Source organism: Argentina anserina, chromosome 5 (genome assembly GCF_933775445.1).
Source record: "Argentina anserina chromosome 5, drPotAnse1.1, whole genome shotgun sequence".
Classification (NCBI taxonomy): Eukaryota; Viridiplantae; Streptophyta; class Magnoliopsida; order Rosales; family Rosaceae; genus Argentina; species Argentina anserina.
The window spans coordinates 27,224,023-27,251,938 of NC_065876.1; the positions used below are offsets into that span (position 1 = coordinate 27,224,023).

The 27,916-nt window shown below is 37.1% G+C and overlaps 5 protein-coding genes across 6 annotated transcripts; 3 read left to right on the plus strand and 2 right to left on the minus strand.

Annotated features, from left to right (window-relative positions):
• The first annotated feature begins 1,817 nt into the window (after positions 1-1,817).
• Positions 1,818-4,657, plus strand: LOC126793629 (mediator of RNA polymerase II transcription subunit 18). The gene is made up of 6 exons (XM_050520205.1): positions 1,818-1,926; positions 2,175-2,249; positions 2,642-2,741; positions 3,120-3,177; positions 3,286-3,642; positions 3,929-4,657. Exons 2-6 carry the CDS (start codon positions 2,214-2,216, stop codon positions 4,032-4,034), a joined length of 657 nt encoding a protein of 218 aa, XP_050376162.1. The 5' UTR covers positions 1,818-1,926; positions 2,175-2,213; the 3' UTR covers positions 4,035-4,657.
• Positions 4,658-5,831: 1,174 nt separating this feature from the next.
• Positions 5,832-7,107, minus strand: LOC126793628 (transcription factor MYB93). The gene is made up of 3 exons (XM_050520204.1): positions 6,975-7,107; positions 6,650-6,779; positions 5,832-6,558 (listed from the first exon to the last, which is right to left on the minus strand). Exons 1-3 carry the CDS (start codon positions 7,105-7,107, stop codon positions 5,832-5,834), a joined length of 990 nt encoding a protein of 329 aa, XP_050376161.1.
• A 12,581-nt stretch (positions 7,108-19,688) lies between these two features.
• Positions 19,689-21,282, plus strand: LOC126795938 (signal peptidase complex-like protein DTM1). Its single transcript, XM_050522669.1, has 2 exons — positions 19,689-19,936; positions 21,195-21,282. The coding sequence occupies exons 1-2, from the start codon at positions 19,689-19,691 to the stop codon at positions 21,280-21,282; spliced, it is 336 nt and encodes a 111-aa protein (XP_050378626.1).
• A 1,464-nt stretch (positions 21,283-22,746) lies between these two features.
• Positions 22,747-23,953, plus strand: LOC126793842 (multifunctional methyltransferase subunit TRM112 homolog A). The gene is made up of 2 exons (XM_050520474.1): positions 22,747-22,826; positions 23,375-23,953. Exon 2 carries the CDS (start codon positions 23,440-23,442, stop codon positions 23,806-23,808), a length of 369 nt encoding a protein of 122 aa, XP_050376431.1. The 5' UTR covers positions 22,747-22,826; positions 23,375-23,439; the 3' UTR covers positions 23,809-23,953.
• An 86-nt stretch (positions 23,954-24,039) lies between these two features.
• On the minus strand, positions 24,040-27,857 carry LOC126793841 (uncharacterized). 2 transcript variants are annotated; one of them, XM_050520472.1, is made up of 8 exons: positions 27,435-27,857; positions 27,171-27,311; positions 26,820-27,047; positions 26,372-26,579; positions 26,077-26,213; positions 25,412-25,492; positions 24,637-24,703; positions 24,040-24,551 (listed from the first exon to the last, which is right to left on the minus strand). In XM_050520472.1, exons 1-8 carry the CDS (start codon positions 27,731-27,733, stop codon positions 24,249-24,251), a joined length of 1,464 nt encoding a protein of 487 aa, XP_050376429.1. In that variant the 5' UTR covers positions 27,734-27,857; the 3' UTR covers positions 24,040-24,248. The 2 variants fall into 2 exon arrangements, with proteins under 2 accessions (XP_050376429.1, XP_050376430.1); XM_050520473.1 differs by lacking the exon at positions 27,435-27,857 and having other exon boundaries at positions 26,820-27,052; positions 27,171-27,305.
• Between the last annotated feature and the right edge of the window lie 59 nt (positions 27,858-27,916).

Sequence of the window (27,916 nt, forward strand, 5' to 3'; positions counted from 1 at the left end):
GATGACTTTATTTATTTTAATTTAATATGTGAAAACAAATGATTTATCTAAAACCACATCAGAAATGTGATTTACTGAATAAATGGTTTGACCAAACCGAATATTAGATCTGGTTTGCAAAATCATCAAACCGTCTAAAGTGAGTTGAATTAGATTTTACCTCCAATCCGTAACGCAGCACACCATGCACACCCCTATATGCAACATAACTAACATGACCTGAATTTGATCCCTTTATTATTCTTTGGCTTCTCTAAATTGTGCAGAATGATTAGAAGAAACTGTGTTCACCTTCAGACTAAAAACGAAGGACCCCTACATGTGATTTTCTCGGCCATCAACTCTAACCCACCCAATAATATTCCAACAACGCCTAAAAGCTAGCACTGAAACAATAGAATCTAACCATCAAATCATGCATTATTAATTAGCGTTGTTTCATTGCCTAATCACCCTAATGCTATCCCCACATCTTGACGACGCCGGGGGGGGGGGAATCCACTTAGAGTGAGACAACCGACTAGTGAATAATAACATGCAATTTTCAGAAAGCATAACATAAACTAGTTCCAAAAATTGATGGATCATCAATAGCTGGTAAACCCCCTTTCATGATTCATGATCAAGAGTAACTTAGCTCCTTCACAAAGCAAGTGAGCAAACCCAATCAAAGATGGAAACAAAAACTTGGACATTATATGCAATCTATAGGGCAGCTTTGGCTGAAATGAGTAGACAGGTCATGTGTGCATGTGGTCCATTTCTTTTGTTTGTCTGTATTTTTGCTGCCAATGACATGATCACGATGTTCATGTTCTCAATTCTCAAAGTGTTAACCACCCACCATGATCCATCAATATTTAGAGTACACGTTGGCTCTTCAATGCCTTTGTACAGTCAAAGGTTAAGCCACATGAGGAAATCGTACTCTTCGATTATTTCATGGGTTTTGGTAGATTGATTGCAATGCAAGTGATCAAATAAATTCAAACTAAGTTTGGTTTAATAATTGGGTCTCAGATTATGGCGTGCTTCAGTTTAGACTTAGACTTTGCATGTACGAATTAGTTGTTTTAGATAAGAAAATGAAATTTCTCAATATCATATAGTGTAGATATAGAACAAAATTAGCAAACACTACGTAATCTTTGAGATTATGATTTCAGAATCTGTTAATCCTAAGTTTTTTTTCCCGTGTTTCAAGTGGTGCTGTAGTTTTCATGTCAATAGTAGTATGAAAAGTTTCTTCTTTTCTTTTCTTTGGTTGAATGATTACAAGAAGAACTCAAAAAAATTATGTATTGGATTGTTGATCACATATTCAACTTCCTATCTTTTACTTTTGAGGGTCCATTGTGGTTGAAAGATCAACCTTGCTAATAACTTATATGAAAGTCCAAACACCTCCAATAGGTTTTAGATATTTTGTATGCCATAATTTTATCCTCTCTCCCTTTGCACTTGTAGCAGGACCACATCTCCTCTTTGGCCCTGTAAATTATTTCTGGGGGGATCTTCTACCTCAAGAGCTAACGGCCTTTGGCACAACTTAAATGCAAGTATGTAACCATGTAATGTATGCATCCAAACTACACTTTTCTGTCAATTGATATTCTAGCAAAATGAGAGACTTAAACAAGTCCTGATGAGCTTCGATTACACTTGGTAATCCACTCATTACTTTTTAGCTCATACTGTATCAATGAAGAAGCCAAAAAAAAAACAAAACTTACAGAACTGCTTTTGGGCCTATATTATAACGGGCTTTGGAAATATTAAGGGCCCATCGCAACAAATCTAAAGCTCCCCACCATTTCTTCTGGGATTTTCACATTCCAAGAACAAGGAAGACCTTCTTCTAATCTTCTCTTCGCACCAGTGCAATATAAGCTGTTACGTAAACCCTAAACCCAGAGCTCACCATCAGTAAGTTCTAACTTCATGTCTTCTTTCTATGCTTGTTTTGATTTAAAGTTTCGATCTTTAATTCTGAATTCCCTTAAAAATTTAATCTTTTTGCTGGGTTCTCTAATTTTGTCATACAACACTATCTGGGTGATTTGAGTGGTTCTTTATAGTTTTACTAGTATGCTGTACATTGTTTCATTTGAGACCCATGATGTGAAATTTACAATCTCGAATTCTTGTAAACTTGGGTTATGATTTCTCCTTAGGTTGATTGTATCAAAAAGTAGGTGATCAACAAATTAAGGATGGAGTGCGTGGTCCAAGGAATTATAGAAACACAGGTAATGCAATTTGGCTTACGAGTTGTAATGCATTTATTTTTGTTCGAGTCATTTTGTGGCATCTGATACATATTGGTTAGCTGTCTTTGTATTGCTGGGAGATGAGAAAGATTGAATCTTGGTTGGCAATACTATTATGGATCGTAGGTTGTAATTCTTTATTTAAGTTTACCAGTGATTGGTTGGAGGTTCATGTGTGACGAAAGAATTTTGGATTTGATCATACTCTTATTTGTTTTGGTTTTTACATTAGTAGAGTTCTTATGATCATAGACTGTAGTTTGCTTATGATTGGAGGAACATCCTTGAAAGAACTGCGTTCCCTCATTTATATGTTTTCCCCCCATTTACGCGTGGAATATTTGCAAGTACATATGGTTTACGTCTTGCAGCATGTGGAAGCCCTTGAGATTCTTCTTCAGGGTCTTTGTGGTGTTCGTAGAGAACCTTTGAAGGTCCATGAGATATGCCTTAAAAGTGGCCCAAACTTAGGTAAAGATTGTTTCATCATACACTATTGATCTGTCTATTGCAGCAGTAGGCAAATTAGTATGAAGTGTGATTTGATATAAATATCTCAGCAGTTTATTGCCTTTTTAATTAGTTTGTTCTTTTTCCTCAGTGACTCTAAATTTAGATATATCTCCTTGACTGACTTTTGATTTGATCTGTGTAACAGTCTTTCTTAAGTTCTGTACATGTGTTCATCTTCATAAGTAACAAAAATTGCATATGATTCACAAAATGACTGCTAGATCATTTCAGCCTTCTAATGTGCCACAATTTTGATAAGGTTGTCTAATTTAGTATATATCTGCTGAATATATATGTTTGGCTGGCCCTTACCAGTGATGAATTTCCTTTTTCTAGGAGCTGTACCTTCTGAAGTCCGACTTATTTGCAATCTTGAACTAACTGAACCTACATGGTAAAGCTCAAAATCTGTCCGCTGTGAAATTCATCAGTATATGTATTTCTACTTTTATATGATTAGTTGATTACATATTTCATGTATTTGACATTCTAAAGTATGTAGGACTGTGAGATTCGTGGGGGGTGCAATGAGAGGTGCAGGTGCCGAGCAACTTTCAGTTCTAGTAAGAACTGTGATTGAAAGCAAAGCAAGCAAAAATGTGCTTCGCTTATTTTATGCCCTCGGCTACAAGTTGGATCATGAGTTACTGAGAGTCGGGTTTGCCTTCCATTTCCAGAGAGGCACACAGATGACTGTCACTGTGTCATCAGTTAATAAGATGCCACAATTACACAATACAGATGAAGCTGTCCCTGTAACTCCTGGGATACAATTGGTTGAAGTGACAGCCCCTGCGTCGTCTGAAACTTATACTGAAGTTGCGTCAGCAGTGTCATCCTTTTGCGAATATCTTGCACCGTAAGTTTAGTTTGTTCAATTTTTTTGTTTTTTTTTTCACCAAGCCCAAGTTATAGCCAGGTGAGCTATATTTTATATGTAGTGGCTAGATGCCCTTTACCTTCTTTCGTTATCATCTCATTCATACAACATATGATGAGGTAGTAAATGCACATATACATATTACTTAACCATAATAACTGTTGGATCTTAAAATGGGTTGGACAATCCAACTATGGGATGATACAAGTCTTGAATTTATATTAACTTGACAACGTGTTCTAAAATATGAAATTGTTCTTCTCAGGCTCCTGCATTTGTCTAAACCGGGCATTTCAACTGGGGTTGTTCCTACTGCTGCTGCCGCTGCTGCATCTCTCATGTCCGATGGTGGGGGTACAATGATGACTTAAAGGTTTAACAATAGTTGGTCATAGATACTGTCAAACTTGATAACAATGTACTACTATAGTTTCTCATTGCCAAAACTTTAGAAAGATTTGCCGGTGGTAGTTACTAGTCACCTGCAGGGTCAGTAACATAACTATGTTTTTAAATGTGTTTTGCCAAGTGTCTACGGCATACTAGAAAGGACTTTAGCATTTTCCAGTATGCTGAATCATTTTTTGAAAAAGACGAGAACTCCATTAGCTGGGAGCTTCCATCACCAGTATGCTGAATCATTGACAGGGATAGGCAAATAGTTTCTTTCGTTGTGCTTTTCATTTCTAGGTGAAGAGTTAGTTCCTGGAACAGCATCCCAGAGTTTCAAGGCCTAGAATGAAGGAAATAGACTTGTTTACGCATTATACACCTAATGGAGTACTGAATTGCCGCAGGTTATGAGCAGTAAGGTCCTCAGTTTTCGTATTTGATGCGATCATTATAGGTTAAACTTGTCTAAATGTGATTAGTACTCTACTTCAGCTGGAGACTAATGTGAAATCTGTCTTTATTGTTAGTAGGCTCTTATACTAAGTTACTAACCATGCATTATTTAGGTATAAACGTCTCTTTATAGACATGATTGGCATGACATCAGAAACTTATAAATCTTAAAAAAGATGGGGTGGATTCACCACCTAATCTTCTATTCATCTGAGGGAAAAGGGGAGAGGAAGAAACCTAATCGACGTATGATTTTCCATAATGCTTAGACAACCATGACCTACTTGACCGATTTTAGGGACCCTTTCACGAAACCATTGATTTAACAAACTTGAATTAGTTTTGACTAATATTCATATGAAAACGATATGTAAACAAAAGATTATTGAGAAACCCGTAAAATCACTAAAATGACAAAGATTCGAATACGACATAACTACTATCCTGTTCTAGGAAGCTCTATATGATACCCGTTTTTTTTTGTTACAAAAACTCTATGATCCCTTTGAGCACAAGTCTTTGATTTATATATGTACTTGTTAATTTCTCTATTTTCTGGTCCATTGCTCTGTACAATATATTTCGCTTGCTTTTAATATACAAGTACTCATTTGAGATTCACAGTTAACACAGTCTAGCAGGGTAACACTGCATCTCAAAACTCAAAGTAGACAAGAAAGAAAGACTTCCATCTATATTCTTTGTGGTTTCTGCTTGTAAGTAGCAACTTTCTTAGGAAATGTGAAAGACCACATTTTGGTAGACATATAATGCCGCACTCTCAAAGCCATCAGCTGCCATTTCGGTCTTGAGTAATGCTCGAGTCCTCAAGTATCCAAACCATATGCTGCGATTGTTGATGTGTTAGCAAGAGAAAAGTATCTTGAAAGTTGTAAAATCAGATATATTGGATCAAACTTAATGATGTCAAAGACTCAAAAGACAACTCCATACACTTGTATACCAAGATAATGTACATATATAATGTGTAAATATACATCAGGGATTTGTATGTGTATAGTATATCGATCTACTGATTAGATTACACATAGCTATACCTAGCAAAATATGCAAGGGGAACGCTAGCTCGTAGTTTCTCCGATTCCATCAACATGCTCTTCCATCTTTGTGTAATATAGTACGTAGTTCCATGACTAGATCTCCGTTTAAAACAATACACGTTTTAATAATATAACAACAAATCGACAGTGGAAGATCCAGTACGTAATTAAGCTAGAGTATGAACAATCTCAATAAAAATGAAGATAATGGTCGAAAGGAACGGTTGCTAGTGTTATTCTTATGCTAATGCATGAAAGTTCTCAATCATAATTGGTTTTGGTTTCGTCAGGGAAAAGCTCCGGCCAGTACGAAGAAGAAGCACTACTACTTCTTATGCCTCCATGACTTGAAGTGCTGCAGCTGGCATCTCCAGGATTGTTAATTACAGTATCAGCCAAAGGTGTAGGAATATTAGAAGAGTACGGAAGAATCGATGGAGAATATTCAAAAGTTTCAGGTGGATTCTTCTCTGCTTGGCTTAGACTACTGACCATTTGGGTATAGTTGATGCCATGAACCATTTCATCAATTTCAGGTACTGCAAAAGTACTGAAAGGGACTTGTGGGTTGTCATGATAGGGTACTAAGCTTCCATAATGGTGTGGTTGAGAAAATGAACTATGATTTTCAAGTACTACCTGGGATGGATTTAGAACTGAGAGGTTTTCTCTCATAAGAGGAGGAGCATAACTACCAGCATTTGTGTTTAACAAATGTGATTGGAGCACATATTGCTGGTGCAGGTATTGAAGCTTATTCAACTGAGCTACAACCTCTGAAGCATCATGTAATGATGTAGCAGCATGTTGGTCCAATGGCTGATACAGTGGTAAAAGGTCCTGGAGGTTGGAGAAGAGGTCAGTTCTGGGTTGATGAGTCATTGGATCAATCCCCATCTGGATAAGTTTTTTCTTCAGATGAGTGTTCCAGAAATTCTTGATCTCATTGTCGGTTCGTCCATCTAAATGTGTTGCAATTGCTGACCATCTTGTAGTTTCATATCAGATGAGTTAGTTTGATTTACTCAAAGCATAGATAAGAAATGAACACAATCGAGAAATTTGTGGAAGAAATTTACTTGTTTCCAAGGAGAGAATGTAGGTGTAGAATGGTTCGCTCCTCCTCTTCAGAAAAATTGCCTCTTTTGATATCAGGTCTCAAGTAGTTTGTCCATCTTAACCTACAGCTCTTTCCACATCTGTTGAGGCCTGCAATATAAATTAAAGAGAAGTTAAACATGCATCAAGTTCAAATCCTATCTCGGTATCGTAGTAGAGTACGTAGTAGCTAGATTGATCGGCCGGGCTGATAACTTAGTTTTCACAACAACATGTTAGCAGAGTACTCTTATCGAGTATAGTAGTAGATTAACTCTTTATCAATTGAATGAATCGAAGGCAAACCTGCAAGCTTGGGGAGAGCTCGCCAGCTTCCATGGCCGTGTTGTTGTATGTACTGCACAAGCTTTTGATCCTCTTCGGGAGTCCAGGGTCCTTTCTTGAGTCCGGATTCATCAGTACAAGGAGGTTTTCCCATTCTGTTATTACAGGGAGATCGAGTTAATTAAACTGGAGATGCATATACAGCTAGCTCTGGCTGTCTATTTAAGTATTTATACACATGAAATATTAAAGTAAGGTTTGATGAGGTTTTAATGGCGCACGCTAAATAAAGAGCAAAACCTTCACATAGAGCTCAATGTCAACGTTGCAGGTCGCTGCGCGCCCTTCATTTCTCAGAGAAGTTGATCCATGCACGCAAGAAGACTCTTTCGTCATTGTTTACATGGCTAGCTTCGCAATGGAGTTAAGCTTAACATGCAATGACATCGATCTTACACATCTTCAAAAACATCATAATGATTTCAGACATCTTAATTATATGTTGCATTAGTTAGAAATATTTGTTGATCGCACGTATATATCATAATTATTATGAGATCTATTGTAGGATGGAAGCTTGTGAGATTGAACATGCATGGCCGACCAAACTAAGCTTAATTTTGCCTTAACTTTCGACATGTTTGTACTTCGATTGAGACCCTTTAACAAGTTCTTTGAAAGTACATATATATGTTGGCATTCATATATAAAGTGTGATGCGCATACAGTTCTATAGTTGGTTATATTTTTCTATTTTTAATTTTGATTTTGTTGAATTAGAATTATCTTTTACAATTAAGGTGATGTGTTTAAAAGAAGTTCTAATTTGATTAAGACTCACATATGCCAAAAGGAAAAAAACCTAATTTGAGAGAAATTATTATATATACCCGCCACATATCTCACGTGGTGTACCCCCTTAATGTTATTGTTTTATTTTTTATTGTGTTTATTTCTGATTGGTTACTTGTATGTAAATAAACTTTTGTCATTTTCACCGCGTGCATGTTAATTATATCATGGTATAATATGATTGGCTAGGTACACCACGTGGCAGTATCACGTGGTGTGACGGGTACACAGAATAATTACTTCCTAATTTGAATAAGTTTTTATGTTCTTGATTATCTGATTAAATTCCTTTATTAACGCTAATTTATTAGTATTAATATTGGAATTAGATTCCTTATTCTACTATGTTGATGCGTAAGAAAAGAAGTCCTATTGTGATTATGACATTGTTTTCTTATTTATTAGATCTTGATATTGATTTTTATTAACCTTATGGCAGGTTATTTCAATAAGAAATGAAAAATCAAACCAGTAAAGGAACTTGTCAAAGATTGAAATTGATTGAAGATTGAAGATTGAAGCCGTGGTGATTGATCTTAGTCATTGATCTCATGAGTTGAATTTTAAGGTAAATTGCATTCATGCATATCATACCTAATATTGTTGAAAATAGTTTTTTAAATGATGTTTTATTTCAGAAAATATCTAATCTGCTTAAAATTATTTTGTTTAAAAATGGAAAAATATTTTTTCAAATTATAGCAGATTTGTTGATTAATATATTTTTATATGAGATATTCTTTAAGTGAGATGGATAAGTTTCTTCTCCTATAAATAGGCATTTGAGAAATTCCGAAGGTTAGAGATTTAGAACATATACAATAGGTTGTGATACGTTTGAGTTTATATTGTTCCTTCCTATCTCTCGTATATGATGCAGTGCATATGATAATATAGCTTATCATAAGTTAGCTAGTTATGCTAGTAAAGAGGTTGTGTTGTAGAACCTCTACATGTGAAAGCTATAATCCTTGTTGCATATCTCGTAATTGATTATGTGCTTAGTTGAAAGAATTGTCTCTTATTTGCATTGTTGCACTTGAGATTCAATTATCTTTATGATCATGTATATTGATTTGAAACATTCATTCATCTCATGTGCATTTGTATGTGATAAGGCTAAAATAGCCTTCTCAGTTAACCATGCAAAAAGATTATCATAGTATAGAATAATCGTTCGATGCCAGAGACTGATGGTACTTTCACAAATTACGCTAAACAAAACAAAACAAATAAATATGGGGATTTTGATTATCAATGCTAAAGTAGAGAAACAATGTAAATTAATAATATATAATTAATGAGATGAACAAATTAGAAACTACACCAATTCACCACCGTTTATACTCCACTCTTGACCTAGAAAACACGTAACAATTATGTGACAGATAACAAACAAGAACAACTATGAAACACATTGAAATTGTTCCTATTACTTCCCTGAAGTTATTTAATGTCGTGAAACACACCTTTCGTTAAAAGCATTCCCTAACAGGTTTACTAGCTAGCTCTTGAACGCAGTAGTCTAATAACTCAAGTAGAAATGATTAAGATCTATGAAAGTTTGTTCATTGATTAAAGTCTATGCATCGTGAAATGCACTCTTTACCCAAATTAATAAGCATCCCTTGATTTACCTCCGCGAGTGAGGTAGTCCCTACTTGGTGAGAGAAATAATCATAACTATTAGGTGAAACAATCCTTAAACTCTAGCTGCAATCACATGTATATAATCTAAGTTGTGCACCAAAGAAAACAAACATGCAAAAGTTATCAATAACATAAATCAAGGCATACCAATCACATAACAATAAGATATCAAACTAAGCAAACGTAATCAAGAGTTTTGCATAAACAGAGCTACAAGGGCAGCCTTAACTAGAAGAATTTAGTTACACAAAAACATAGTTGTTGTCCCGTAGGGCAAATAGGAGAAAGAAGAGGAATCCTTTTTATAAAGTTACAAATTTCATTCTTAAACTAGGGTTGCCTTCTTTGTTTCCTTGTAGGATTTCTTTTACTTGTCTTATAAATTGACTTTATAATCTTCTAATATATCATAATTATACTTCAAAAGTCATCAATGGACTGCTTGGAATGGTCCGGTCCTTGAAATATAACTTTGGATCCACAATGTGATTCTCGGCCAGACTGACCTTTGCTCACTCAATCATGCATAACTTCCTCTAGGAAACTGATATTGATGTGATTCCAACGTTAATGGTAAGTAGACTCATAGGGCTTTCATCGATATATGATTCATAATTTTCCATCTTATGAGTTGCTCTATATGATCCATCGAAGTTGACTGTTTTACACAAGCATATTTTCGGATTTGTCTTTAAATGCATCTTTTCTCCATGATCCTCTCCTTTACTTCTGAAAATACCTAATAAAAGTAAGTTATTATGATGATACTTACGATAATAACATAGAAAAATATGAGGAATTATACAATATAATCATAGCATAAAATGCTTTTATCAGTGTGACTCATTGAGATCAGTGATAAGCCTTTGTGTTGACTAAATGAACTTGAGTTTTCTCAAGTAGTGTTAAAGTTCTTGAGGATCAACTGAGTGAGAGTTGATGACTAGCAGTATGAGTGTTAGTCAAATTGTAATAGCTATAGAGCTGTGTGAGAGTTTGATTTACAAAAGCTGTGTGAGAGCTTGAAATAAAATAGTTGTGTGAGAGCTCTAGAGAATTTTGAGCGTGTCTAGTCTCAAGATTAAGAAGAAGGCGTGTTTAGTCCTTCTTAGGTTAGATGTAAATTGAATTCATAGGTTAGATTCAGTTAAAGGTGGGCATAAAACCCGAAAAGAAAAAAAAACAGTCAAACCGGATCGAACTGGACCGGTCGGTCCGGGCTTTTTGTGTTATTTCAGTGTTTTTACGGTCCGGGCCGGGCTTTTCTTTAAGTCGGGCCAGGCTCGGGCTTTCACAATTTAAGGTAAAAAAGCCTGAAAGAGCCCGGATGTACCTATTATCTCTCACACTTGATTCCTATCCCTTCAAAAAACCCTCACTCAGTCACTCCTTCATAAACGCACCGTTCTCTTTTTCATAGTTTCAATATGAACTGATTACTCTCTTTAAAACTGCGCCAAACCTCCACTTAACAAGTCAACAATGAATCTCTGAAGTCTGAAACACTTCCTATTGGGCTATTGTCGTCGATTTTCCCGAAGAGGCAAAGATTACGACAACGCCGAGAAGCCGAGAAGGTAATCCCAGTCGCCCATATAGCACATTTCACTCTGTCTCTGATTCAGTACTTGATTGTAGAACATTATCTCTGCTTCACTATGATTTCGAATTTTCAATTTGATATTATATTGTGCTTCACTTTTATTTTGATTCACTGATTCAGCACACAATATTGTGCTTCACTTTCGATTTGATTCACTGATTCAGTACACAGTATTGTGCTTTACTTTCGATTTGATTATGTGATTGAATACGTATGATATGCAATAGTTGGCTACTTCACTAGTGTACCCAAATTAATCTCGGATTCTCTGATTCTCTTTGCATACTCTTCTTTGACACTTCTTCTCCCATCGCATAATTGTAAGATTTTGGGTGACTAACATAATCATTCTCACTCTTTCTCTCTTCTCTTTTACTAACCAATGTCATAGAGCGTTCATCTCGTCTGTAAGTTGTGCATAGACTTTGCAGGGTTTGTTTGATTTCTTTGTGCATATACTTTTAGTCCCGAATGAAAATTCAAGAAAAGGGTCATTGGATCTGTTACCTGTATGTTATGGGAGTGCTTTCGATCCATGGCTTTGTTGTTGTATACTAGATATTGTTTCTGAATTGAATATCAGTTTCAGGAGTTGGCTGTTTGCTATCAGATGTTGGCTTCTTTGAAAGGTTCAACCTTTTCACATAAGTTTTTATTGTTAGATGTGCTTGATGTGTAATTAGTTTCCTTGATCAGACGTGGCGAGGTAGGGAGATTCATGACCCTCATCAGGTTAAATGATCTAGTATACAATTTGGTACTAAGTTTTGTATTGATTGAAAGACCCTGTTATGTTTTGGAAACATTGTTATTAAGTGGTGACCTTGGATGTTGCCTTTGTCAAAGTGTTGGAGTAGCTATATAATTTTCATGAGTCTTCAGAAGTATTCATTTATGTTTTTATTAGACACTGATAAGCTTCGACTAAGGATTTGTTCAACACTGAAACTAAACCTTATGAATCGATATATAATGACATGATGCAAATGTAACTCTACTATTTTAATAAGATATCTCTCTCTGTATGGTATGAACTGTGATCAATAGGACGTAATGCATCATAGTACTTGCTTCTTCCAATTAATTGCTAGATAACAACTGCTCAAGGCTTGGTACTACTAATTAGATGATTTTTCAGTGATAACCTATTACATGAAGCTGTTTGTCTAGGGTAGCCAAAGAATGTTATTATGATTCAGATGAATAGATGATTGCCAAAACCGATTCTGAGTGCAATGTTGTAAATGGTGATATTATGATTCATATATTGTGAATGTGGATTTGTTAATGATATTGTTGACTAATTTGGTGATTTTTTCCATTTGTTGAATGTTGATATTATTGACTGATTGTGTTTTTGTGTAATTGTACTGGACTGATTTGGTGATTTGTTTAGTTTGATAACTTGGACTTTGATTTAAACTTGCAGTCTTGCAGAGATGCCAACCTCCTCTTATTCCGGTTCTCTGAATTCTATTTGTTCTATGTCTGTCAAATTTGCATCATGGGATGATGATGATCATGATGTAGTCGAAGATGTGGCCAACTCAATTCGAGATGATGCAGTAGAAGAAATCCAAGTTGAAACGGGGAATGATTTGGTCCTTGTTGAAGCTGAGATTGAGAATAAGGAACCTAAAGCTTCAATTGAAGGTGTAGAAGAAGCAAAAGTCCCACCTCAAGCTTCTCAACGTGTGCCAAAAAAGAGAAGAAGGGTTGTTGCACTTGCAGGCCTGCCTGGAGCATCTGGGACCTCTAAACAAACTTCAATGGTTTGGAATCACTTTGAGAAGTATAGAAAGAACCTATACACTATAAAAAATGGGAAGAAGGAATATTCTGGGCATGAGGACTGTGTAACCTGCATACATTGTGGCGGTGATTTCAAAGCAAATTCGAACTTCAATGGTACCAGCACGTTGAAGAGACACATTTTCAAAAGATGTGCAAGGCATATCCGGGTAGGGAGAGAGTTGATGATGATGATGATGATGGTCAGCTGCACTTAGTTGGTGATGGTAAAGATGACCTTAACCTCATTCAGCAAAATCCTTGGTCTATTGAGCGATGTACTACAATTGCTTGTGAGATGATCGTTATCAATAAATTGCCGTTCAAGCCTGTGGAGGGTGAAGGGTTTAGACATTTTTGTAGAGTGGTTGTCCTCAATTTTATACCACCGATCCCTTCTCTAAGTCACCCCCTCAAAACTGGTACTTATTTAATGTACAATTCACTTGGTTGCATGTATGTGTATCAATACGTGTTGAAAGATTTAGATGATAAGTAAAAATACTCTTATCAAACTTCCCAAAATGTAACTTTTAAGTGCAAAGCCATTTACAATGACATTGGTGACTTGTTTTCACAACTTTTCTCAATATTAGGTAACTTGGAAAAACTAGTTATAGAGATTAAATCTCTGAGAGCAATGTTTACCAATCCTTTCTCCAAGTAGCCCCAAAAACTGGTGCTTGTTTAATGTAAAATTACCCTACTGTATACGTATCAAACATGTACTTTATAATTTACTCATCATCTAGAAATAGAGACCCCAAAATACTCATCTATCACAAAAATAAATATATTACTCAAACTGTAAAGACATGGCTAATGACAATAGTAACTTGTTTTCAGAACTTTTCTTTAAATCAGGTAACTTAATGGAAAAAAAACTAGCTAGCTATAGAGAAATATATCTTTGAAAGCATTGGTTACCAATCCCTCCCCCAAAAAACTGGTACTTGCTTTAATGTATAGGCATAGATCATTGTTAGAAAGAGTCAGCATGTAGAAGAAGATGTTCCCATTTGACTCTAAAAGGGTAGAGAAATTCTTAGGTGTGACCAGCGCACCACATGTCATATGCGACTAGCCATTCAAAGAGCGACATGCGGCAATATTTTCCCGGACCAGCAACTCTTCTTTGTTCATCTTCTTAGCGACATGCGGCAATATTTTTCCGGATCAGCAACTCTTCACTGTTCATCATCTTCTTCTTCTTATTCTTCTTCTTCTTCTTCTATCTCTCCTCCATTTCTGTCAAAGCTCAATCCCAATAATGGCCTTCACCACCACCACCACCACCTCCATAATCAGCCAAATAACTTGTGAACCATTCAAATTGTCACCTCACTATTCACTACCTCTCTTCCTTTCTATATATTCACCCCTTCCCTCAACCCCTCCCTTTACTCCTAAATCTCCTGGCTCTCTTTCCCCACTTCACTCTTGTCTCATCTAAATCCCCAAATCAGAAAAAAAAAATTTGATCTCTCCATTTCGAAAATCAACCTCAACATTGCTTTACGATTGATTCGCTGGAGGCGTTCCAGTGAGTATGTGATAGGAGCACAAAGTGTGACGTTCTTAATGTGATTATGCCCTATTCTTACTCTTTGTTACCTCTTATTTAGTATATTTTAGTTTTTTTTATAAGAATAAGTGTCAAGGTAGAGCTTATATCAATTATGAGTGAATTGATGATGAAATCGTGCTAAGTGTTAATAATCCTTGTTGAGATATGATTCCTTGTTCGAGTAGGATTCATCTTTGCGTATTTCTTTGTTTCTAATATACATATTCTTATTAGGAAATACAAATCCATGTTGGAGAAGGAAAGCAATCCTAGTTCCACAAGGAAAGGGAAGAAAATACACTTAAAAGCCCAATCCATGCAAGAATGAAAATGCTGTCAAGATTTGTAGTCCAACTTCGACGGGCTCCCCTGGATAGCTCCGATTGCGTTAGAAGACATACCTTATATGGATAAAAAGGATTTTGAGTCTAGTTTCTGTAGGATTTGGAATAAAATCAATATCTTATTCCTACAGGAAGATATGACCAAATCATTACTCGGAGGTCAGGTGAGCTCGACGGAATTATCTCAGCCATTGATTTGCTTTTGATCCAAGGGTTATGAGGGAAACTTGGGACCTTGTTTGTCCTGCATATAGAGCACAAATATGATCAGAATCTCCATAAATCCCTGCACCAAATAATGTCAAAGAAGGCATGCAGCAAATTAAATGAGAAGAGGCAAGAAAGTCAAAGAAGGCATGCAGCAAATTTAATGAGGAGAGGTAAGAAAAATCAAACATGGCTGCAACAATTAAGACTTTTGCTGCCTCCCTAATTCAAAGGAAGAAATTTGTGCAAAAGAAATCAGCATTAAAGGAGGAAGAAGATATGCAATTAATGCAAAAGATATGCAATCCTTATAGAAATCAGAATTCTGGCACTACAGATCATCCAACTTTGACGAGCTCTCCTGAACAGCTCAAAAGGAATGAGAAAATGTACCTTATATGGATGAAAAGCCACGGAAGTCTAGTTGAATTTTACAGTTGGAATCATCTCAATATCTAGTTTCTAGAGAAAGTTATGTCCACAACAAGGGACAAAGGTCAGATCTGCCGAATCTAGGAAACCTCAACCAATTTGGTTTCAACTTTGTGGACTTTGTGGCCATCCTCCCTTGGGTTTCTTCCTCTATATATAACACCTCAATTCCACAGAAAAACATCATCAACCTTGCTCACAAGACTTGCCAAAGCTCTGCCCAAACACTTTCATTCACCAAGAACCATAGAATCCGAATTCACCACCCTTCATCATATTTTCTGTCCAAAGCTTGGGAGCCTAGGATACCATACTCTTGAAGATCTCGTGCTACCTCTGTAAGGAACCTTGGGAGGAGAATTATAAAGTGTAACTCTATGATCTTCATGTTTAGTTTTCGGGTTTTTATGTTCTTGTTCTTGGATGATTTATGTTTAGGTTTTGTTAAAGTTATTTTTATTCTTGTCTATGAGATATTTGTAACTTTTGAATGACATCATGAATTAAGGTTTTCGATTTTTAATTCAATTATTTTAGGTTTTATGCCATGAATTTCTGTTTATTTATTTAAATGATTTTCGGTGTGTTCTTACTTACATGTGTGTTTGATACCCGGAAGTTGACGTCGCATGTGTAATAATCCAAAGTTATAAACGATTTTGATACTTGGGAGTTGATTAATTGTTTGTTCTTTGTCACCTTCACCGATTATTGCCTAGGTTCGGTTAGACTTGTGCATTTGAATATGTTTATCTTTTGCACAAATTTCTTCCTTTGAATTAGGGAGGCAGCAAAAGTCTTAATTGTTGCAGCCATGTTTGATTTTTCTTACCTCTCCTCATTAAATTTGCTGCATGCCTTCTTTGACTTTCTTGCCTCTTCTCATTTAATTTGCTGCATGCCTTCTTTGACATTATTTGGTGCAGGGATTTATGGAGATTCTGATCATATTTGTGCTCTATATGCAGGACAAACAAGGTCCCAAGTTTCCCTCATAACCCTTGGATCAAAAGCAAATCAATGGCTGAGATAATTCCGCCGAGCTCACCTGACCTCCGAGTAATGATTTGGTCATATCTCCCTGTAGGAATAAGATATTGATTTTATTCCAAATCCTACAGAAACTAGACTCAAAATCCTTTTTATCCATATAAGGTACGTCTTCTAACGCAATCGGAGCTATCCAGGGGAGCCCGTCGAAGTTAGACTACAAATCTTGACAGCATTTTCATTCTTGCATGGATTGGGCTTTTAAGTATATTTTCTTCCCTTTCCTTGTGGAACTAGGATTGCTTTCCTTCTCCAACATGGATTTGTATTTCCTAATAAGAATATGTATATTAGAAACAAAGAAATACGCAAAGATGAATCCTACTCGAACAAGGAATCATATCTCAACAAAGATTATTAACACTTAGCACGATTTCATCATCAATTCACTCATAATTGATATAAGCTCTACCTTGACACTTATTCTTACAAAAGAAACTAAAATATACTAAATAAGAGGTAACAAAGAGTAAGAATATGTCATAATCACATTAAGAACGTCACACTTTGTGCTCCTATCAGTATGGCTCATGGGAGGAACCAGTGCCGAGCGCCGGGTGAGTCTTCGGCTTTGGTACTTGCAGAAAAAGCGTTTCTAAGTTTCTATGGCACTAGGAAGAGGACTGGATCGGAGGTTGTCGGTTGAAACGGCGTCGTTGTGAGCAAGAAGGCCAAGGCTTCTGGCGAAGAAGAAATGACATATCAACTCAAATGCATACAATATATGGACATATGAGAGAGGAGTTGCTGATATGGGAAAAATATTGCCACATGTCGCTCTTTGAATAGCTGGTCGCATGTGACAGGTGGTGCGTTGGTCGCACCTAAGAATTTCTCGAAAGGGTAAGCGCAGTTAGCCAGGAAATTGGTTCTCTCTCCAATCCCGATCAGGTTAACCTTCCGGTTTCTAAATTGTAATATCAACCACTAAAGAGAGTAAAAATAATCTCCCCTACAAGTTAATCTCCAAGGAAAAGTGAAGTTTATGGTACCATTAAATGGGGGCGCTCGGAAGCTAGCTCAAGGATAATGAAACTTTCTGGCATGCATTTGGATTTTGGGGTAAATAATTCTTGGACTGGAAGTCTGGAATAGGTTCAGGTTTTAATAATTTGGTAAAGTAAGCTACCTTATAATTAACTAATTACGAGTGACCATTTACAGATCTTGTTTCAAACTTTCAATTAGTGGACCTGTGAAATTTAAAGACAAATAATATGATCATAAAGATAATATTTACCAAATGAGTTGGTTTCTGCAACCAGAAGAAGATCCCGCTTGGACTAGTAAATAGTGATCTGTTAGATTCAGCTAAAATTAATCTACAGTCTCCTTCCCCACCACACGTGTTTCTGGGCAACACACATTACTTCATCACCTCACGGGATAATGAACATAGCCTTTCTCGAATGCACTACAAAGTCTTACTTAGAGAGCGCAAGAGATCTAAAGTATATAGAGTACAACTTGGTCTATGTTTTTGTGTGATATATATAGTCTAATATAGATCATCTGCTAATCTAAGGTCATGGTCATATTTCGACCACGTTCATCGGCCGCAATCTATTTTAGGTGGGAAGATTTCCCAATCTCAACGTCAATTGACTTCTACAAGTAATTTGTTACATTGGAATATTTCATGAAACCCCATACAATATTTGTCACAGCGACTGCAATGTATGCGTATTTACCCCAAATTGCATGTTATATATATATATATATTACAATGATGCGTATTTACATCATATCTAGTTCTTAGTTAATTTCATCTTAGATGCATGCGTGAATCTAAAAATACTTTGTTAATGACATGTTATTTATTTGGAATAATGGGCACAGCCAGATCATAGAGTTTGCAATGTAGCTCCTGTGTTCATTTTAACCCAAATTTTCACTTTCCTCTCCTACAACGTGTCAACGTTATAGTAATCAAAAGCGCATTAAATCCACATGTTCGGTGTCGGATCAGTTTTGCCGCCACCGAACTACATGCATCAATTGTGTTAGCTTCATCAAACCTCCGATCAGCTCCTACACCACGACACCATGCCATTTCATCAAATCTAAAATTGCGGCTGCATGCAAATCTGAATATATAACAATGTACAAGATAGTTCAAAATCATCGATCTTGAGATGAAAAATCTCACATCTAAAAAGTGTCAAATAAAATAAAGATTATAAGTGAGTGAATAATACCTAATTGTACCAAGACATTTTGTGATTAAAACACAACACCTGTGAGATAGTTAAATTGAGATGTATCAGTATAGTTGGTACACGGTAACACGGGCTACGTTTGTCGCTGTTTAACATGGTATCAGAGCGGGTCCCTCTCCAGTCGCGTATTCAATCTATTGTGGGCCTAAGTTGGGTGCCACTGTGTCATGGGCCCGAGTTGGGCTTCATTATCATGTCATCGGAGAGTTCCGATTGGATTGTCACCAAGTGTCGTTGGTTACTTGATCTTGGTTTATTTCGTATCAGTGTATGTGATGTTAATTTATCACGTGCAGATCTAAAAATTAGGTTGCACATGAGGGGCGTATTAAAGATTAGAGATCCCACATCTAAGAAATGACAAATAAAATAGAGGTTATAAGTATGTGGATAATACCAAATTGTATCAAAATCTTTTGTGATTAAAACTCAACACATGTGAAGTAACTAAGTTAAGACAATATCGATACCGTTGGTTTACAGACCACACTTGTCGTTGTTTAACAATTTTCTCAAATAATTCAAGTAGTATTTTTGTTTCAGTTTAACTTCCATGAAAGTTTATGAATGAAGTTCGATAAGATCTTTGATTCAGGGAACTCTTGATTCAGTCACGCATGGACTTGATTAGGATCTCACATGCCCTAGAAGGTTTCATAACAATAAGGTCATTGCGTGGCGTACCTTCCCCATGCAAGAACATCAGCTCAGCCATTCAAAGTTTTCAAAAGTAATAGCAATAAACATAATATGCATTTATACTGACAGTTGGGTTCGCATTGAAAGCATTTTCTAACCACTCGATCGTTCGATCCTTAACTCTGAATCAAGTAGTTGTGGAACTCTCTTGTGGCCATGGCCGGAACCATCACCACCACTCTCCAATCATGCACATCTCTTCCTGCTCCATATATAGCAATACCCCCACCACCATCGCCCATCTTCTTCCTTAGCTTGTCATTTAATTTCTTACCGGACCCTAGGGCAACCACGCTGTGAGCCAGTATACACCTTATTGCCATGGGCAACCACGCTGTTTTCAGGTCCGCTCTGGTTTGTTTGGCCCTAGTTGTAGTGATAGTTGGGATTTGCACGCAGTCTTTTACGAAGATGATGGTGACGTACCTGGTGGGCGTGGTCGGAATCGGGGGTGTTCTTTTGCCGGATTGGGCTTACTTTGACAGGGACTTTTCGCGGTGGGGTTCTCCAGTTACGGTTGAGGAAAGAGCCTCTGCGTATGCAACTGCGGAAAGATCTGGACTAGCAAGGTACATGATTATTGGAAATACTTATCGATCAGTTGTCCCCACTTAACTAATCGATTTGATTGTTGATACTAGCAATCTAATTTGTTAATCAATGATGCAGTATTTTTGGTTGAGATCACTGGTACTAATAGCTTGATGATAGGGGCAATTGAATTAAAACTAACTTGGCTCTGCTAGCTAGGTTTTATGTATAATGTTGGATGTTACTAAACAGGAACGAAAAGTATAACATAGACCATTAAACCCCATACGCAGGCTTAATTCACTTATATATAGGCTACAGTTGCATACTTTCACAGAGACTTTGGAACAATCTCGATCAATTTTATTATCAAAGTATCATTTTTGTCTAATAGTGAAAGTAGAGACCATTTCCAGTTAATAAAGTATTTTTGTGCGACTCACTTCGATCAGTATGCATACATATGCAAACAAGTGTCCCATCATAGTTTTTCATATTAAAAACAAATTCCATAATGCAAATTGTAGTTTAGTAGTTGGTGTTTATATAATTATATGGCACTTAAAGTACGATCAAATTTTATATAAATTTATCTTTTTGTTAATTGAAGCCAATATTAACCAATAGAGTGCCATATAATTATATAAACACCAACTACTTAAGAGTGTAAACTACAATTTCAAAAAAAAAAGTGGAAATTAATTGTAAATGTATATCCAAAGCAGTCACGTTACTTAGCTAAAGTTAATTAAGAAGTAATTAAAATTGTATAGACTCTTGCCTTCTATCTAGACTAGCCTCTTTGTATTATATATATAATATAGTAGTTCATTAAGAGTACGTTATAGACTTATAGTAGTTCGATAGAAGTTTAATGCTTGTATTTATAAAGCAAACACTACAAAAAATTGGACAAAAGGCACACATCATGTGTGGCTTTTACCTTGGTGGCCTTTTATAAAAAAATGCTACAAATTTCATGCAAATGTGACAATTTAATTATTATAATAATCATTATCACATTTTAATGCAAATGTGAGATTTTTTCATAATTGCCACACCACTAAAGATCATAAATCCATACTTTTGTGACTTTTATATTTGTGGCATATACATATGTTTTTTGCAGTGAAAAACCAACTTGGATGGGACTATGTCTAGCTTCATGGATGTGTTGTAGAGCTTCCTTAAATTATTTCTCTTTGCTATATATGGTTCCATATCTGTTATGCACAAATTAATGAGTTCCTGCCTTCCTGGTCTTCTGACTTGTGAGAAACTTCTCTCACTTTGCAGATTCAAAAGGTATCCTATGAGATTAACTGCTTATGCCTCAATCTATGGGTTTGCTGTGTATAAGTGGTGGAGCTTTGTATCAAGTTAAGGAATTAAGATTATTGGTTCTGGGGCACCTAGTTTCTAGTTCTTCAGTGTATAAAATACATTAAATGAATTTGTGATTGTTCTACCACACCTGGCATGCAGTATACATATTGTGGAATTTCGTACCGTTGGATCAGGCCGGTAACAAAATGTTGAAGAGAGATCATACGTAGAAATCATGAAGTATATATACCATACACCAGTGTAAAGTCGAAGGTTTCTGAAGCTTGTTGGGTTACTTTCGACCATTTATTTCGTAACAATTGGGTGATTGAATTGCATGTATCACTGTATGAGTGAGTAGAGCAATAGATCGCAGAGAGCCCCCATTTTGAAAAGGAAGGGGATCATTTGCTCATTGGAACATAATAATAGTCACAACGGACTCGAGGACAGTAAATCGTCGTCTGACTCTTCTCCCTGATATCATTTTCCTTTTTGTTGATTTTATATATTTTTTCTCCAATTGACATTTTTGAAGATGGTATAAAATACCAGTGATCACTAAACATCCTAATAGATTCATGCATTGCATTTATAAAAACCTCAAATTATAAACACGTACACCATAAGACCCTTATCATTGTCTCTCTCAAACACACTAAATTTTTATTAAAAAGAACCCATATTGAACGTACCTGAGCAGAAAGAGAAACTGCCGGCAGTGGTGTCCGGCCAAGTCTGGGTCGTGGAGTCCCGCCGCAATCCGCTGGAGACAACGTCTTCTGAGAGAAGAGTTGCAGAACCAAACCTAGGAGTGGGCATAAAAAACGGAAATCCCGATCCCGTCCCGAAATTCATAGGGACGGGACGGAGGTCTAAAAATATCTGTCCCGTCCCGATCCCGTCCCGTTTCATAATAGTGGGACGGGACGTGGGATGAATAATTTTTATCCCACTTCGTCCCGTCCCGTCTCACCTTTAATAAAAACTTAAAAATTCTTAAATATTTGTATTAAAATGAAACTAATTTATGTTCTTAATAACTCCAAAATTATATCAACTCAAATAGTAATAGTAAATTATAATATTTTGAACATAATATGTATTTTTTTTGTTAAAATTTCATTATTGAATGTTACTTGTTAATGAAAAAGTAAAAATATAGGTTTTTATTTAATTTCATAGGAAGGTGGGATTTGTTCCGATCCCGTCCCGTCCCAACCGAGATTAATCCCGAGTGGGATGCATTCTTAAAAACCCTTGTCCCGTCTAATCCCGTCCCGATTCAAAAGAGTAGGATGAGACGTGGGATGAGCCCCGTCCCGTTCCATCCCGTCCCGTGCTCACCCCTAACCAAACCTCATTTCTATTTTTAAAGGTTGGCGGCCCAACCGGCGCATTTGATCTAGGTTTCGCCTACCCCGCTCAAGTAGTTGAAGGCGTTTTCGTCATTTTACGTCTAAGGGGTGGCCATTATGGTACTTATACTACGAAATTAAAACCCTAAACCCCCTTTCTTCTTCCTCGTATCACAATTTACCTATCTGTTGTTGACGCTCAGTCTCCCTCTCTCTTTCTTCATCGGCCGGCGAAAAATCGCAGGTACCTATCTTAGTCTCTTACCTTCTTCTTTGTTCTTAGGAAATTGGTAGAATCCAAGTTTAGGACCTGCCCAATTCAAATGATGGCGACATTGCTTCTAGAAGAATCGAATTGAGCTCTTATGAACTGTTGTGTTTGGTTGAATCGTTCAGCACTTATATTTCAAGTCTTTGCAGACTTTTTATCTTTGATTTTTAGGGTACATATGGCTGTAAGAGTACTCAAGAAATTTAAGCATGTTTACTGTACATTGGTGAACAATAAAAAGGTTCTGTAGATCAAGTAAATATGTCTGATCTGCTCTTTTAGTTTTCGACGATGTTTTTGATACTTGTTATAGTGTTCATGTATGCATGCTTTGGTAAATGCTAATGGGTTTGCAATCAGCATTTGCTTTTTTATTAGGATTTAATCGGTACAACTAGTTTCTGGTAGCAGCAGATTAAATTAATCCTGTTCGAGTTAAGCAAGGTTTTTCGCAGAATACAACATTGTTGTCTCAGATTGTTAGGAAGGTCTAATTGTTCTGAAAATACTTGTGACCTCAGGTTCTGGAAGTGAAACGAGACAACACTCTTCACTACTGCCTTTTGTAGACTACAGAAATAGAACTATGAGGCTGCTTACTCACAACATGCTGTCTTCGAATATCAAAGGTGTGACGAACGGCTTCCCTCTGCGTATTGAAGCAGAGAAGGTGGTGGAGAAGCAGGTGGATTTGAATATTGATTTCCTGAAGAACATGTTTGCTAAGATTGAGTGGAGGGCCCTAGTCTCTGCTGCTCGTACAATGGGTTATTCTGAGCTGCCTGAGGAGGTTGAGCCTTCTAAGCTCGATTCTGAGGAGTTCCTGCAAAAGTTCCATCATGCTCTTTTGGAGCTTCATCTTGAGGAGGGCGCTCTTGTTTGCCCCGAGACCGGTCGCCGGTTTCCAGTTTCCAAGGGAATACCTAATATGCTACTTCATGAAGATGAGGTTTGAAATGAGAACTGGAAACATCACTTGTTTTGTATTCGATGAAAATTAGGCAGTGCCCTATAGCTTTTGGCAATTTAGAAACTGGAGTGGTGTATTCTTTGGTTTGATCTATTTTCCTTTTGGCTGACACTTTGGCCATGGTTTGTCATATTTGAACTAAAATCAGGGTTGAAGCAGATACTGAACAAAGCACATAAAATGATTAAAATCTGTGCATCTTGAACACTTTTATGCTGTAATCACTTCTATAACAATAATAATTTAAATGATTAGTCCATGTCCAGGGCACATACTGAAGCCCTACCAATGGTAGTACGAACTATGAAGTACGAATAGGATAAATATGGTACAAAATTATACAATTTCCTCCAAATTAAATTTCGAAGGAAATAAAATGGATAACTTTTAATTTCTATCCGGAGCAAAAAAAACGGTGGTGCTACCTAGCTCTTTTTGCAGCGAGGGGTTTCACAAGGTGGAGGTGGGACACCGAAAACCCAGTCAAGAACATTCAAGTATTTGGATTTGAATACTTCACGCTCCTCTGCATAGCAATGCATTATGATGGCTGTCGATAAGCTGAAGACCACCACATCAGCTCTCTTCAATTTTTTTGATTGTGGCGGCAAGTATCCAGTATCAGCCAAGCATGTGAAAAAGCTCTCAATTGCTCGAGCGAGACAGTAGAGTGATATCTCAATACGCCTGCTTTTCTTCTCAATTGCCAAGGCCAGGCCAGTTGGAAACTGTATGACAAACACATTTCAGACATCTTGCACAAATAATAAAATTCATTCTGTTACCAAGTTATAGAGTTGGGAAAGTTCATACCGTCCCCATTACCACCATTGGAACATTACATGTCCTGAAAATTTTAAAAAGAAAGCATGTCCACATCCTGAGGAACAATAACAATAAAAATTTAGTAGTGGCACTGGCAGGATCTAGTTCCTGTTGTGAAAGAGGATAGCATCATATCCCTATATTAAACCTCAACAAATTCAAATTCCCTAAGTTTTCATGTAGATAATAGTCCGAGACTCCAGGTGGCATTACCAAATATGCAAAGGTAAAAAAGCACAGATAGAGCACGCTAATCTTATCTCTAAGTTCATCAACATCCCCCTGAGTAATTATTGAATTTAAATAGTCCTATATATAAGCTGCTAAAAGTTTTTGCCAGTGTTCCAATTAATTTGGAATTTTTATTTGTACTTTTATACCCAGACATGCCCCATAACTGCTTCGCAGAACTGGCTCATAGCTGAGGAAACTATAGCAGATAACCTGCAATCTCTACAGACAGGAAAGTGAGGAAACTATAGCAGATAACTAGGTAGCTACCATAAGGGGGTTCAAACCCAGGACCACATGGGAGCAAATCATGGACCTGGCAATTCTAATTCTAAGGTGATGAAAAAAAGAACACTTCTCAGTTGGTCATACCAAAAGACCTGAGTTTTCAGGACATAGTAAGGCAGTTCCCAGGGTTGATTTCACCTAATCTACACAATAATGTAAAAACAATGTTCTAGTAGCAGGTTCGCACAAAGCATAAATAATACACTCGAGAGTTGGATATAAAATTAAAAAAAAAGCAGCTGACCAGGCAGACGCGCAATATACAGAAAGAAACAAGCTTGATCTTGTAGTGCCGAGAAGACCCTTTAGTAGTATAGTGTAATGCCTGCATACGGTAAAATGAAGATATTAAAACAGCAATTTTCACCGAGAAAAAGAGACGAGGACCAAGCTTACAATATTATATCAGGCTTCATTGACTAGCAATAGGAATGATTCGTAGACAAACCCTACCAATTTTTTTTTTCTTCCCTGATATCATGTTAGAGCTGATTATAAGCTGATTGGCTGATTACTTGGAGTATATCACCACCACTCTTTCTTCGAAATCACATTATTCTGATTGGGACCTAAAATCCTGTGTTTTTAAGGTCCCCAAAAGAAATCTGATTTCTTTGTGAACATTCCCATTCAATATATACTACAATCAGAGCATCAGTAACATGAACTGATGTTAACACTAGAAATGCTTCTGAATTAGTAATACATGCAGTGCTTAAAGGTAACTAAGACAGTCCAACAGATTGACTTGTGTTGGCACCTAAAACCACAATTTGCAAGATCTCAACATGTTTTAAAGTTCATCTATTTCCTAGGAGTTTCAACTAGAAGATGCTTCCTTAACCATATTTTCATAAGGCATACCTAGTACGAAAATAGATAAACATTAAAAGGGATCATGTGAATCACCTTTTCAAGAGATCTTGCCGATGAACTATAAGGGCTGGAATCAGATATACAGGTAGATAAACAGGTAAAGCTCTCTTATAGGCTTGAATTAAAAAAGAAAAAATATGGCCGCTACATGACTGATCTCCATGCACAATCTGCATATATAACGAAATACAAAAGGCATCAATAACACTATTGCAGGGACAATGTTAAAAAACAAAAGAAACAAAATCAGATGCATAGAAACTATAGTAAAAGTAAATTGTTATCACGTGGTAGGAATCAGCAAGTATGATGCTTAAAGAATGCATACCGTGCAGGGAACTTGCATAGTTGGATCTAATTTAATATTTTTTCCCACAGATTTGTAGTATCTTTCTATAGCTTCCAAATTAGTAAATGGTAAGCCAGTTGCAATCTCCTTGACACCTTGCAAGATTGACATATCTTTTCCCCCATGTGTCTTAAGAAAAGATTTATATGATGGAGGCAAACTCTCCTGCTTCAATATGTAAGCAGACCTGAAGAAATAAATTTTTATCAAAAATCACGAGTCAGTAATCCAATTTCACTATCAACAACATGAATTCATAAAGACTTCAAAGGTCATAATACTATTTGTTCTTTCCACACAAATACTACTTGAAAGTGCCAGTCCATTATTGCACCAAGAAAATTTGAAGTACAAACAACCCAAGATATTGAAAGAAATGGCTACAGAACTACTAAATATGCACATTTCTTTAACAAGTTGTACTCACAGAATTTGCGAAGAGGATAGACACATAAGGAAAATGTCACCATGCTTCCAAGTGAGAGGTTTACAAACATGACCAAACCGTTTGCTTTTAATCCCACATCGTGTGGCCAACACAGCAGCACGCATAAGTATGTAAATGGCCAAGCTCATATGCTGCGTGTTATGCCCCGTAAGCAGCATAGACGGCCCTGCTATAAGCCCTGCCGCCAAAGCCCTCCACTTGGCTGTCCTGAACTAGAGTAACACCGCAACAGAATCAATTAAACCAGAGCAAAACAGCCACCTAAACTCTTGATCAAACAGACTATTTACGCGAAATCGAAGAGAAAAAAGAAGAACAAGAGGAACATGCCTACGGTGGCCTCCCAAAGAGCCAATAATCTCATCCACAGACACAAATGTGCCTGCAAAAGTCCCAAGAAACAGACCGTATCTCAAAGTCTCCTTCAAAGCCGAAATAATGGCTTCATTATTTGTAATCGCACCCTCGCTCCTGAACACATTCACATTAAACACCATAAACAACAGGTTTGTATATTGTTCACATTTTCCATATCAAACACATTAATCACTTCAATTATGACGTCACTGGACTTCAATTATTAATATATTTTACCTGAGAGAGGCCAGCAGCTTTCGCTTTTTCAGTCGAGCTAGGATGGAGAAGACGGCGAGGCCGCCTTTGAGGCCGGCGCCGATGGTGAATCCCTTAACCGAAGCAGTCACGACGCGCCGCAGCTTCTCGGAGTCGCTCAACGGAACCGGGGCGTATTTGGGCGAAGAGGAGTAGCAAAACGACGACGGAGAGGGATCGGATTTCCGGCAATGCTCGCACACCAGATCTTCGGCGTTCTCGCCGTTGGAGCGGGCGTTCTCGCCGGCGGGGCAGGTGCAGAGGTCGCCGACCGGCGACATGGAGAGTGGGAGTGGGTGATGGTGGCGGCGCGTGGAGAGCAGAGAGGATTCAAAGGAGAATTGAGAGGTGTACGGCGTGGGAATCGAGAGGGAAAGGTGTGAGTGGGAGGTTTTGCGAAGAGGGAAAGAGAGCGAGCGAGGCGCGCACACGTGTGGTGACAGTTTTTTTTTTTTTCGTTGGGC

What these genes read in the sequence shown, in the direction of transcription:
- LOC126793629 (XM_050520205.1), top strand. Translation starts at nt 2,214, where the DNA reads ATGGAGTGCGTGGTCCAAGGAATTATAGAAACACAG. An exon ending in AAGGAATTATAGAAACACAG is followed by an intron (nt 2,250 to 2,641) that starts GTAATGCAATTT and finishes TACGTCTTGCAG; the next exon opens with CATGTGGAAGCCCTTGAGAT. An exon ending in TTTTGCGAATATCTTGCACC is followed by an intron (nt 3,643 to 3,928) that starts GTAAGTTTAGTT and finishes TGTTCTTCTCAG; the next exon opens with GCTCCTGCATTTGTCTAAAC.
- LOC126793628 (XM_050520204.1), bottom strand. Translation starts at nt 7,107, where the DNA reads ATGGGAAAACCTCCTTGTACTGATGAATCCGGACTCAAGAAAGGACCC. An exon ending in AGCTCTCCCCAAGCTTGCAG is followed by an intron (nt 6,780 to 6,974) that starts GTTTGCCTTCGA and finishes TTTATATTGCAG; the next exon opens with GCCTCAACAGATGTGGAAAG. An exon ending in CATTCTCTCCTTGGAAACAA is followed by an intron (nt 6,559 to 6,649) that starts GTAAATTTCTTC and finishes TGAAACTACAAG; the next exon opens with ATGGTCAGCAATTGCAACAC.
- LOC126795938 (XM_050522669.1), top strand. Translation starts at nt 19,689, where the DNA reads ATGGGCAACCACGCTGTTTTCAGGTCCGCTCTGGTTTGTTTGGCCCTA. An exon ending in GAAAGATCTGGACTAGCAAG is followed by an intron (nt 19,937 to 21,194) that starts GTACATGATTAT and finishes CTCACTTTGCAG; the next exon opens with ATTCAAAAGGTATCCTATGA.
- LOC126793842 (XM_050520474.1), top strand. Translation starts at nt 23,440, where the DNA reads ATGAGGCTGCTTACTCACAACATGCTGTCTTCGAATATCAAAGGTGTG.
- LOC126793841 (XM_050520472.1), bottom strand. Translation starts at nt 27,733, where the DNA reads ATGTCGCCGGTCGGCGACCTCTGCACCTGCCCCGCCGGCGAGAACGCC. An exon ending in CGGCAAGATCTCTTGAAAAG is followed by an intron (nt 25,493 to 26,076) that starts GTGATTCACATG and finishes TACCGTATGCAG; the next exon opens with GCATTACACTATACTACTAA. An exon ending in GTATATTGCGCGTCTGCCTG is followed by an intron (nt 24,704 to 25,411) that starts GTCAGCTGCTTT and finishes ATTGTTCCTCAG; the next exon opens with GATGTGGACATGCTTTCTTT.